Raw genomic sequence first — 12,106 nt, forward strand, 5'->3', positions numbered from 1 at the left:
TTCAAAATTCCGTCATAGAGTCATATGCGCATCAGTCAGGCTGTGATAGTCACCAGCAGATTATGATATCCCAAAAATATTAAAGGACATTTTATTCAGAGCCATGAAATATTATAGGACTAGTAATACCCATCTCTCTCCTCTAGATCAATGAGCTGTCTCACAACCATCTGTCCTCACCAATTTCCCATCTCTGTCTTTCCATGTTCATTCAAAAATACCAGCTCATTCCGCAAAGAACTCCGTGTCTGTGTGCTTCCACTTCATCTTTGACAAAATTAGCGTAGGAGGTTCACAATGACCCTACCATATCTACCCTCCACTGTGCAGGTATCTTTCTCACCTGTAGAAATAGCCACTTGTGTGCAGAGGCCATACATTTTAAGGTCAGAGATATACTTGCATGCTGTTCAGCAGAGACAACCAGATGCGTCATGAGAGCGATTGTTGAAATACTTGCAACGCGTGTACTACGGATGTTACCGGATTATTCCACTAGAGGGCACACCACAGAAATCCGACCGTACAGAACTACATGGTTACTCTGGAGGAGGCCTTTGGTTACTTTTGAGACAACGGCAGAAAAGGCGTGACACCATCGTAGATGATTGAATTTAACAAACATCGTGACAATGGCGAGTATGTGTCATGTGTGCTCCTGCACTGCCCCTTACTGTTTATGTGCACATTGTATCTAAGTTTATCTGCTCTATGGCCCTTTCCCCCAACCACCAACAAACAGGAGTTTATGTCTGAGAGTAGAACCCTCAAAGGGATAAGGTGCAGAAGCAACAAATGAACCCTTGACTCTCAAACTTTTAGAAGTTATTTGACTGAATGTTGGTTGCTTCTATTCAGGTGCAAATGCTTCTTTGCCTTCTTGCCTCAGGAAAACTGAGATGAAAGGCACCCCTCACCCCACCCCACCTCGTGGACAAAAGGCCAAAGCCCTCTGTGATGTACAGACCTTTGCAGTGAGGAAGACAAACAAAATGATGCAGGATAAGCATTTTCATTATGTGAGCAAAGCTGAACAAAGGCAGTCAGGACAAACTTTAGGATTAGGTGAACATCTCTGACTGAAAGTATGGACCATGTCAAAATGGACCAGTGAACACAAAACATGTGACAGAGGCTGCGCCTGTTACTACAAAAACATAGAAATTTCGGCTGAATGTCATGAATTTGAACTTTGGACTCAATCCTCAGAAGGAATAAAACATGGTAAAAGCCAGACTACAAACCTGCTGATATCTTCTATTGTCTCATCTCCCAAGTAGTTGGAATCTTGCCCTTGTGGTTGCTTTCGTTGAAAATCTGGAAAGCATAGACTGGAATCTCTCCTCCCATAGTATTGGCAGAACTCATCCACATCGGCTTGAAACAGTTCTAGCAAAAAAAACAGATACAAACATAGACAGGCTCTTTCACTCACTGTGCACACTGCATGGTTAAATGACTTCACAAACTGGGCTCACGGAGCTTTAGAAACACAGGAAATCAATGAATATTATCTTAATGTTGTTTTTATGGTACTTAAAGTTGTAGATTGTGTCTGCATTGTACGTGTGTGCTTGCCTTGCATGAGTATAAGAGAGAACGGAAGAGTATATGAGACAGAGGAAGACAGAAAGGATGTGATGTGTGTGTGTTGGGGTGGGTTTGAGTTATGCTTGACGAGCCAAACCAAATTCTGGCTAGACTGGGCTGAAATGAACAAGTGAAGAGAAAGTGGGCCAAACCAAATGGATCACAGATTTTAGACAAGGTTCCGCAATGAACTATGCTTCCTCCAGAGGGGAAAGGTTACATTCTCAATTTTAGTTTACGCTATCATTATTTTGATTCATGAAATGATGCCTGTGCCCTCGTCCTAATAAATTTCTACAAAAAAGAAATCTCTGAGCTTGGCTTTCGTTGAAACCAGTTCTGCAGCATGGTAGTCGATGATGAAGCTCCTGAAGGATCCCTTCATTAAATAATAGCTACTTTAGATTATTAGTTTGGATTGTCAGCGTGCACCATCTGCCAGGGTCTGGTGAATTTAAATGGAGAAGGGAAAGCATATTGGAAATGGATAGCAGCACCTCGGCAGTGGCTATACGAGGTTTCCTCCTGAGGTGGACATCCAGGCTTCAGTACATAATGAAGAATTTGAAATATACCCAGTATGAAACCGGGCACGATCAGAGCTGAAATTTTCTCTCTTTGCCATTAAAAACTTTATACAGCAACCGGCTCTTTTTTGAGAGTTGGCTTGGTGTGTTGGTAGTTTACTAACATTCCCAAAGTAGAGTTCTTGAGAAGGATGATATATCAAGGGGGGAGATTTTTTTTAATATTCTCTATACCTTCACCCCAGAGGCAGAATAACATAATTCTGACAGACACAAGGCAAAGAGAGCCTCCGATATGATTACGACAAACTATTAACTGTGCCTTTTAAACTCTGGACAAAAGTATTTAAATTCCAAACAAATTTAAAGATGTTTTTTTTATGTTCTGCAACTTAACACTGTATAAGAAATAGCAAATCCAAGCAATGATGCCCTGACATGCCATCACAAAGTCTTGACCTTCCAGCTTGTAAAGTAACTTTCCCTAATCCAGCTGGTCTGGAGCTTCTGCACACACAGACTGAACACACCCGAACACAAGCCCAGTCAAATTATCAACAAAAACAACACTACGTAGTATAAGCAGAAAGAGAGAACCAGACGATAAACACTGACACAGAAACTCCCATAATTCATGGAAATTTAAAATGATGGTATTGAGAACTTATTTTATTCCGTGGGCAACATTTAAACCTGCAATGAGAATACTTTAAATTCTAGCTGTACAGACAAGTTGAAGTATACACCTTGTCACAAGTCAAAGGTTCACTCCACCGATGACTCCACCACCGATGATGGTTTTCCTTTATAAAACGGTTTACTCACTTAATTGGAGCTGAAACCTTTTCCTTATTTCCTCAATTCTTGGACATCCAGAAATGTTCTTGTTCTATGACCACTTCAGACAAGTCTGGCTGTTTTGCATTACTGAGCAACACATGGGCACAGCATGGGAAATGAAGTAATCAACCTGTTAAATATGCCATGTAATTCTAAATAAACAGAAATGTTTTCAGGGTGAAAGATATCATTTGTTTTTGCTGCCAAACAAAGACACGATGTCGAAGTATACTGGCTGGCTTGTATTTTACAAATTCAGCATGTGAATTCAAGGTAAAAGTGCCATCACATCATTCCTTATTTCCCTTTAGCCTGTTCGTTTACCCAAAATGTTTCATTGCCAAAGCACAAAGCGATCCGCATAAACATGGGAGTCATGCACAGCTACGCCTCCAGCCAGTGCAGTCACAACATTATTCTCGGCAAAAAGCGGTGTGTGCAGTGGTTCTCAGAGGCCCTTTGCGACCTAAAAACAATCCTGACAATATTGTTTCCTTTAGTCAGTCCCTCGGAGGACAGAGGAGAGCAAATACACCAGTGATAAAAACACAAACAGGGCTCTCCCTGTCCCTCCTTTCATCTCCCTCTCCTGCCCCACACCAACCGCAAGGGCCGACCGCACCAAATACTAGAGGTGATAGGATATCCCCTCAAACATCTAAACACAACATGAGGATCAAACACACACCGAAACACACACATCTCTGGCTTTACCACCCACCCTCTCGTGTCTGCAGTTATCTTAACCATGCTGGTTGGGGACGGCGGGTGCAGGGAAGGAGGATGAGTGAAGAGGGGAGGAAGATATAAGAAAAGAGAGGAGTGCAGGGAAGGTGGGAGGCCCCGTCGGCAGAAATGAGAGTCAAGGCAGTAAATGTCTCTACTGAAAAATAGGTGCTAAGCACGCGGCCCAATCAAGGGCCGGGAGGAAGTCTCATGGGAGCAGGTTGACAGTTATGGATGCCGTAAAGGCTACTGTTTCATTTTAAACACCTTTAAGAAGAGGAAGAAGAAGAAGAAGAAGAACTACAGGAAGCCCATGTAAAAGAAAAAAGATAAACAAGACAGAGAGAGTGCAGAGGAAGATAGAAAGGGAAGTGGAGAAAGGGAGAGAGGGAGAGGGAGAGACAGAACTCTGTCCATATTCCTGGCTCCCCAGCGCTAAAGTTATACTTCCATCTGGTTATCTTCCAAGGCAACCTGGGTGGCCCACCCTAAGTACTTGACATCTTGATGCACTTCAGCAGTTTTACATACACACAACCTTTGTAGAACAATAAATGTGTCATTCGTCACCACATATGCTGATCTGTGGAGGGTTGAAGGGGGTGTGAGCGGGGAGGAGCACGGCAGTGAACAGAAAGGGGGGGGTTCTTCTCTGGATTCCTCTCTTGAGCTTTTTGACTCTCCGAGCCCATATGTCTGTCAGCTTATGAGAAAGTAATGTCATTCCAGACGAGTCTTCTTCTTCCCTCTATTCTATTCTCTGCGGGGTCCCGCTCGCCACCCTCAGAGTGGTTCGAGCGTTGTACATTACATGCCAGCAGGCCATTAGACGCAGACTTGGATGGATGGACTCGGGTGGAATGTACGCGTTTGATATTTGACTTGAGCTGCAGCATACCATGTGGGTGGGTTGCAGACAAGTGTGTTTGAAACTGTTCTCTGTTTGCAAATCTCGGCAGATCTAATCAGTCTGTGGCGACAGAGATTGGAAGAAGACTTGGCTGGAGGAGAAGAGACAGTCAAAGAGTGTTTGATCATGTTTGGTATGCACTCTGAAGGCACAGGTACCTGTGATCTTGCATCCCTTCAAAGGGAATTCTTCTGAAGACCAGATGCTTTCTGGGGGGGGGGGGGGGGGGTCCTATCATTTAACAGTCCCATATCCACTAGGAAAACGTTGCCCCCCTGTTCTGTGGATCTGCCATATCGTAGTAGAGCTTATGGTCAGAGACGACAGGGGCCGGCAAAGCAGTACTTCCACCTATGTTTAGATTCATGTGAGCTTTCTACTTAAATTAAAACATACTGACGACAGAGCATGAGACACAGGTTTTTAAGTGACGGATTATGTCTGAGAAAGGCGAGTGCCAGGCAGTCATGTCTAGACCACTGCTAGGGTGAGTATGCATCCCGAAAACAGAATCAACTCCAGGAGTTGAGTCTGGAACAAGCTCATAAAATAGTTCATTCAGCTCCAATCAAGTTGTCTGGTACACTGGTCAGACTGGACCTGCTTTTGTTAGTGCATATGAGAAATGTGCTCTCACATCAATCATTGCAAATTTAATATTTTCCATTGGCATGTAAGGAAACGCCTAAAATCTGTGTATTGTTACTACAATCAAATCTTAGGAAAAATCAAAAATCTTTGCAAGTTTATGTTGCTTCAAATAAACTTTCAGAATCTAAACAAACCCAACAGAAACAGAACAAAGGTTGCTGCACCTAGTGCCATAAACGCAGTGAGACTGAGAGTAGTGCACATTAAAAAGCACAAATATCGACCAAATACGTCTGCGGACTAGTCAGCAAACTAGTTTTGTGTCTGCATAGGCAGAGAGTGGCGGCTTAATTTACTGATGCATTAAAGTGCAACAGTAAAGCAGAGAGCGAGGCAGCGAACAAGCAAACGGGTGAGACGAGCTCAGCAACAAATGGAGGTGAGGTCAGATGAGGTAAGAGCTGGATAAATAAATAATCACAGACCAGACTACTGACGCACCATTTCTTGCATAAGTCCAAAAATCTGCCACTTCTACATGTGCGAGGCTGAGTCTCGATGAGAAATGAGGCCTGATGTGAATTTTAATTTGTCACAAGCAGAAGTGTCATGTCGAATGCAGGAGGGACTGCAAAGAGCAAGCACAACGTATTGCCTACTTTCACGTTCCTCTATTCATGTGTGTGTGTTTGCTTGTGTATCACTAGAGTAACCGCACAGAAGCTCTAATTAAAGTCACATTCATGATCATTATTAGCGGTGTAATTACCTGGTATGTGCCCCCTGCAGGTGTAGTAGAACTCGCGGCAGAAGTCCTGGCAGAGCCGCGGCAGGTCTGGCTCCCTGTGTGGCATCTTATCCATGTCCAAGGAGTGGAACAACACCTGGGCATTGGGGGAGCAGCGAGCACACTTGATCTCCTCCAGGAGACGTCCACACTCGGTGTTGTTGGTGGAGAAAATCTGGAGACCACAGGCAACAAGGACCGATGCCTGATTAAAAACGGTGGGCTGTTAACTTCTACCTCTGACTTGACATTGCACAGGGAAGCCAACGTACGGAAATATTAACACCATGGACATTGCACCACAAAGCAGGGAAGGTTAAGATGGCAGCGTGATCTTTCAAACGTCTATTATCTTAAATTCCTCAAAACTCGAGACGCCGTTTAAGATTTTTCAAGAACTAGAACAAATTATCCCAGCGAGCCCAAATTAACTTTTATGGGCAAGTATTAGCCCCATAAAAGTTTGCAGCTAACTTCGTCAATGCATGTATAATCAGCCCATGTAATGTGTAACATTAATGGTTTTAATTAAATGTTTAGATTGTCCTGACAATAAAAAACAGACGCCGTAGCACTTTCCATCCCTCAGCAGACTTTTCCACTTAACAGCTCCAAATTAGGTAATCCCACCCCAGGTAACACACAGAGAGGACGGGATCTCTACCCAACAAAACTACTCTCCAGAGATACAACAGCACAGTCGGATAGCAACTGCATGTTAACAACACCTTGCTCCCATATGTTACATGCAAAGTGAGACAAAGTCTCTGGCTCGCAACAAGGTGTGAAGCAACCAGTTGTTCCTGCTTCCTGCTGCCCAGAACATTACCTCACACGTCACGTCATGTGCTGAGCGAGAATCGTCGAGTTTTGTTAATATCCTACATTATTCTTGAAAAGCGGTTCAGTTGGGATAGTTGCAGCAAGGGTTGGTGTTGTGCTGAACAATTTGTTCACACAGCAAAAAAAAAAAAATTGCATCTCCATTGCATTGTGTGTAAAATTAACATTTTGCTTTTTACGACCTCATGTACACAAACTGAATCACATCACAGCCCTGAACCCTGAAAAGCACACTAATATTTAAACTTTTCTTACGCTATCCAAACAACATCGCATTGCTTATATCCACTGCAATATAATTTGACAACAATTTTTGGTAAATGCTGAGGTTTCTGAACGCCCTGTGTCTGTTTGGGGAAATAGACGTTGAAATCTCATTCCCCGCCTACTTACCCAGGTTCACAAACAGTTAAAGTCAAATACAGTTCCCCCATGTCTGACAGATCTCAGGGCATGAAATGAATGGAGCCAAACAAGAGCCTCCTAGGTTGACATGGGGTCATTACACAAAAGTACACAAAGAGTTAATCCAGAAGAAATTAGCAGGATTATTTACATAACAAATTAGCTGTAATAAAACACAATGTAATCTGTTTTAGGTCAAGAGCTGTGCTGCTTGGGCAGGCAGGCAGGCAGGCAGGCAGGCTGGTAGTGCTTTGCTCTGTGTGAGGTCCATGTGTAAACACCAATTTAGAGATAGACAGACACATCATTCCCACTCTGGTATCAACAAATTAGCAGTCTGTCGAAGTCAATTACACCAGCCGACCCAAGGCCAACATATGGACGCCGTACACTTCGCTCTGATTGCTGAGCAAACTGCAACTGGGGGGAAAAGGATTTTCTGTTTAAGTTGTACAGAGCTGTGTTTACCCAACAGGTGGCAGAACCCTCTGGCAGAACCCTGAGGGTCAACCTGAAAATACACCGACATACCACAGTGAAATCCCTCTGCACAATAGGCAGCATGAAGAACAAATTGAAGAGAAAAACTGAATGAACTCCAAATTGAATCATGTTATTGCCCTGACATTTCATCAAACTGTTGACATTTTCCTAAAAAAAGAGGGAGGGGGGTGGGGGACCCTGTATGTGCGCTGTGTTCTTCTGTCTCCATGCCCTCTACACTCATGCCATGTCGTGTTGTGGGCATGCCCGCTCTCCTGCTCTAAATTGCCCATTGATTCTGTGTGCCATGGGCTGGCACAGGGTCCGCGCAGAGTAGCATTTGTGTTCTCTCAGCCGTGCCCCGTGTCCATATGTTGCTGGGATGGGCTCCAATGTTGCCATCATCCAAACCAGAACAAGTAGACCTTTGTTTGTTGTCTTTTGCTGAATCCCGGGGCGAGTGTGTTCCTCAAAAGCGGGGAGAAAGATGGCAACGGGGCTCAGCTGTTGCACTTTTGCTGAGGACACGCTATAAAAGCGGGTCAGGAACTGAGCCGCATTCGGCAACGTTGGAGCCTACAAATACATTTTTTAAATACCATGAACTCGGATCCACTTGACATTTTCCAAAAAGTTGGCTTCCGACCAGGCGGCATGTGCGAGAACATTCATGTGGAAGAACGGCTGTTGTATGATTACCGCCGTTTCTTGGATAGCATCTGCATAATGGCTTCTGCCACTCAAACTGCCGGAACAAACATTTGAATACAGAATGCCACACTCGGTAAAAATCACTCGTCTTCTAATTTGCAAGAAAATCTGTGATGCTCTGCAGACCTCATATGGTCAGAAGGACTGGGGGGGCGGCACACACTAAACACTAAGCTTTAACAAAGCACTTGTCCTCAGGGGAATAGGTGTAAGTTAGTTGGCAGGAGGATGTAGTGAAGGACACACACACACACACACACACACACACACACACACACACACACTCTCTCTCTCTCAAAGGCATTAACGCTTGGACAGGGCTGATGACTGGGGGTGGGGAGGGGAGGCGAGGGGGGTGATGTTCTCCAGCTTCTCCCATTAGCGAAACCAACAAACACAATGGTGTTGTTGTTATTCTTTTGCCATAATCAGAAAGGGGCTCCGTGTGTGGGCAGTGTAGTGGGGAGGAGGAGGAGGAGGAAGAAGTCGAGTTCGTCCTAGTCGTCGTCACCCCCCCCCCCCCCCCCCCCTCTCTCTCTCTCTCTCTCTCTCCCCCCCTCTTCATTTGCATGACTTGAACGAATTAAATGATGCAATATGTCTTTCTCGTCGCGACACAAAGTGAGCTACCACGCAGCCACCGAGTGATTCGAGGGGTGGCGGTTGGTCTCCGCACGAGAATGGCCCCGGCGAGGAGCCGACGGAGAGTCCGCTACAAGTTTGGCGTCCCTCCCTTTTGTCCTCCCACGGAAACCCCGAGCAGATGTTTTTAAAAAAGAGCCCAGTAGCTAACGCGACGTCCATGCTAACACGTACGTCGGCAGATGCTAGCGCGGTGAGAGCGCGGTCAGGTAACGCGCGAGGGCATCCGGGAGTTCGCTCCGGAACAAACACAGAAACAAAACGAGTGAACGGGAGGAAGAACAAAAAAAAGTTGGGTCTCATCGAACCCAGCGACAGCAAGCGTAGGGAGAACAGAATAAAAGTTACTACCTTTGTTTTGTTCTCGGCGGTTCAGTAACAGATTAGCCCGGAAGCCATTTCTCCTGACAGTCGTAGCGGAGGGCAGCGAGACGCGACGTAAATCGGCGAGGGGTTGCCATGGTAACGCCGGAGCGCATTGGACACGCTGAATTAGAGCTGCGGCAGATTGTGTGAAGACACCGGATGAACAAAAATAAAATGAATATTTCAAATTAAAAAGTGTATATTTTCTTGATTTCACAACGGGTAAGCAAACCATATCACGACAATAAACCGACTGGTCACGCATAAAGTCACCGATGTGTAATTATTCGGGATTTCAAAGTCAATCATATGGGTCTTTTTTTTTCTTTTTTTTAAACTAATAAAAACGTTGATATGTCCCTGCAGCCATATGTTAAAACAAGACTTCTTCATCGGGACAACCCGAGGCAGCATGGCCCAGGGCAATTCCACCCCCCCATGACCCCCACGTCCCCCAAATTCGGCAATAAGACAGGCAGACAGGCTGTAAATGCAACTCGAAAGAACAAGACAACTACAACCCATCAGCATCCTACTTTGGACAATAAAGCAACGTGGTGCATGGATAAGGCTTTAACCTACCCTGGCATCCCTGCTGTGCAGGATCTGATAGGCGGCTCTCCTGGTGGGACAGCAGGACACGCGGGGGTACAACCTGTGGCAAACTTCCCCGCCGCCGCCGCTGCTGCTGGTGCTGCTGCTGCCGCCGCCGCTGGTGCCATCAAGCAGCACTTTCCTCTCCCGTTTCTTCAGCCGCTTGGGCAAGCTTCCGTCGTAACATCGTCTCCTCCGGGGGCTGATCTCTCCCCTCTCGCCGAATTTCGCGTCTCCACATTCCCACACGTTGACCGCGATGGCCAGGACGAGCACAAATTGCAAATGCTTCATAGCTTATTTAAAAGAAGGAAGAAAAATACTACTGATAGAAGTGAGCCGAAAACAAACAAACAAATGACCTTTTTGAAGGTGGGAGGATTAACCTGCTATGCAATATATGTCGTTTTGCTTTTTTTATTTGGGCTATATTTCTCCGAGCAGCACAAGTCAAATGACAAATGAGCAGGTGTCCTAAATATGATTCGCTGCCCTAAAGAAATGTGTCTTGGAGAATAAATAACTGTTGCTTCTGCTTATGATAGTGCAACTCGGGAATAAGAAATGGAATAAAAACTACAATAATAGCAGAACAATGACACAATTTATCCTGATGAACGCAAAAAAAAAGAAAAGAATAGTCAAGCCCCCCCCCCCGCAAAAAGCACCGTGTTCTGCAAAAAAATAGAAGAGAAAACAAAAAGAGCAGTGTCGTTCCCTTTTCAGATGTAAATCCTTCTCGAGCACAGCGCGGCGGTTTGTGCACGCACGGGGGGTCAAAACGCACAACACATGAGAAAAATAAAAGTTGCCTCTCTGCTAAAGTCCTCGGAGCGCTCACATGTTTCCCCGTGCTCTTTCCTCCTTCTTTTTAACCAGCGCGCGAGAAGAGGAGCGAGCACCGTGACGTAGGACTTGACGCGGGGGCGCGCGTCATGTGGCCGCAGCAGTCGCGTCCACGTCGAGGTGGAGACCGGTTACCTGCCTGTCACACGGCCGGAGCGGAGGGGCGGAGGGGCGGGGGGCGGGGGGGCCGGAGGGGCGGGGGTCTCTCCGCCGAGCGAGGAGGCAAAAGAAAGCGATCGCCCCCCTCCTCATGGCAATCATCCTCTTCACTCTTGAATTTATGATGCAAAGCAAAACATGTTGACGAATTTACTGGCTTGGGCGACTTACTGTTGCTTCAAGCCTTATTTTTTATTTTTTTCTGATTAAACTTTTGGAGGCGTTTTGAAAGTAACTTACACCGTGCTGTTGATACTGTTATCAATATATTAGAGGGATTCAAATATATGTTAGATGAATTTCATTTGTCTCTTGTTCTTGAATAACTCATGAGAGAGGCAATGGAGATTTATTCAATGCCCTATATGTATATGGGGAATATTATGTTGTTGTTTGACCCTTGTTCCTAAATACCGTCTAAAATGTTCATTCTGGTAGAAATGCATACATGAAGATTCATATAAAAGTGGCTTCCATGTGAATCAATCACTGACCTGATGCCCATCAATTTGTTGCCCTGCAGTTGTCTCACACACTGTAAGACTCATTCTAATGCCAGACCGAAACCTGGGACAAATCTTTCATCCCCCTCTTCAGAAAAGTCACATGAAAGCGATCTGAGAGGGAATGTCCCAGTCCAACCATGACAATTACTGGAGAAACAACAGCCTCCCCACTCTTTTTTTCTTCTTTTCTTTTTGGGATACTCAGAGAATCTAAAATCAGTTACATTAGCGGCACCTGTTCTTACTTGGGGGTCTCCAGCATTCACCAGAGCCTCCGCTCAGCTTATCTACAGGAATCTGGAGCGGGTGGAATCCAGGAGGGGTTGGTTTGATTGTGGGCAATTATGGAAATGACTGTGTGCTATGAAGCCATGGCAGACCCTGCCAGATCTGACCCCCCACCCTCCACATTCTTTACGCTGCCCAACTGGAGACATTTCAGGACCAAGTATAGCCAAAGTCCTACTGCCGTATTCTGAATGTAAAGGAGGGAAGGAACAGGACCATGTGCAGGGAAGGAATCTGCCACCAACCACCACCGACAACACTTGAGCTCCGGGCCGAGCAAAGGAATAAAACT

The 12,106-nt window shown here is 45.4% G+C and overlaps 1 protein-coding gene across 2 annotated transcripts in view; it reads right to left on the reverse strand.

The window, feature by feature from the left end:
* The window catches only part of LOC118312719 (hedgehog interacting protein), a 32,618-nt gene extending 21,731 nt beyond the window's left edge, over positions 1-10,887 (reverse strand). The window contains exons 1-3 of one of the 2 annotated variants that reach the window (XM_035637552.2): positions 10,004-10,887; positions 5,954-6,146; positions 1,245-1,389 (exon numbers count right to left, since the gene is read on the reverse strand). In XM_035637552.2, coding sequence (XP_035493445.2) covers positions 1,245-1,389; positions 5,954-6,146; positions 10,004-10,309 — 644 coding nt within the window. In that variant the 5' untranslated portion in view covers positions 10,310-10,887. Of the gene's footprint in view, positions 1-1,244; positions 1,390-5,953; positions 6,147-9,406; positions 9,548-10,003 lie in introns of those variants that run through there. The other variant, XM_035637553.2, reaches the window with a different exon arrangement.
* Positions 10,888-12,106: the final 1,219 nt, after the last annotated feature.

The sequence above is a fragment of the Scophthalmus maximus genome, chromosome 8 (assembly GCF_022379125.1).
Source record: "Scophthalmus maximus strain ysfricsl-2021 chromosome 8, ASM2237912v1, whole genome shotgun sequence".
NCBI classification, from domain to species: Eukaryota; Metazoa; Chordata; class Actinopteri; order Pleuronectiformes; family Scophthalmidae; genus Scophthalmus; species Scophthalmus maximus.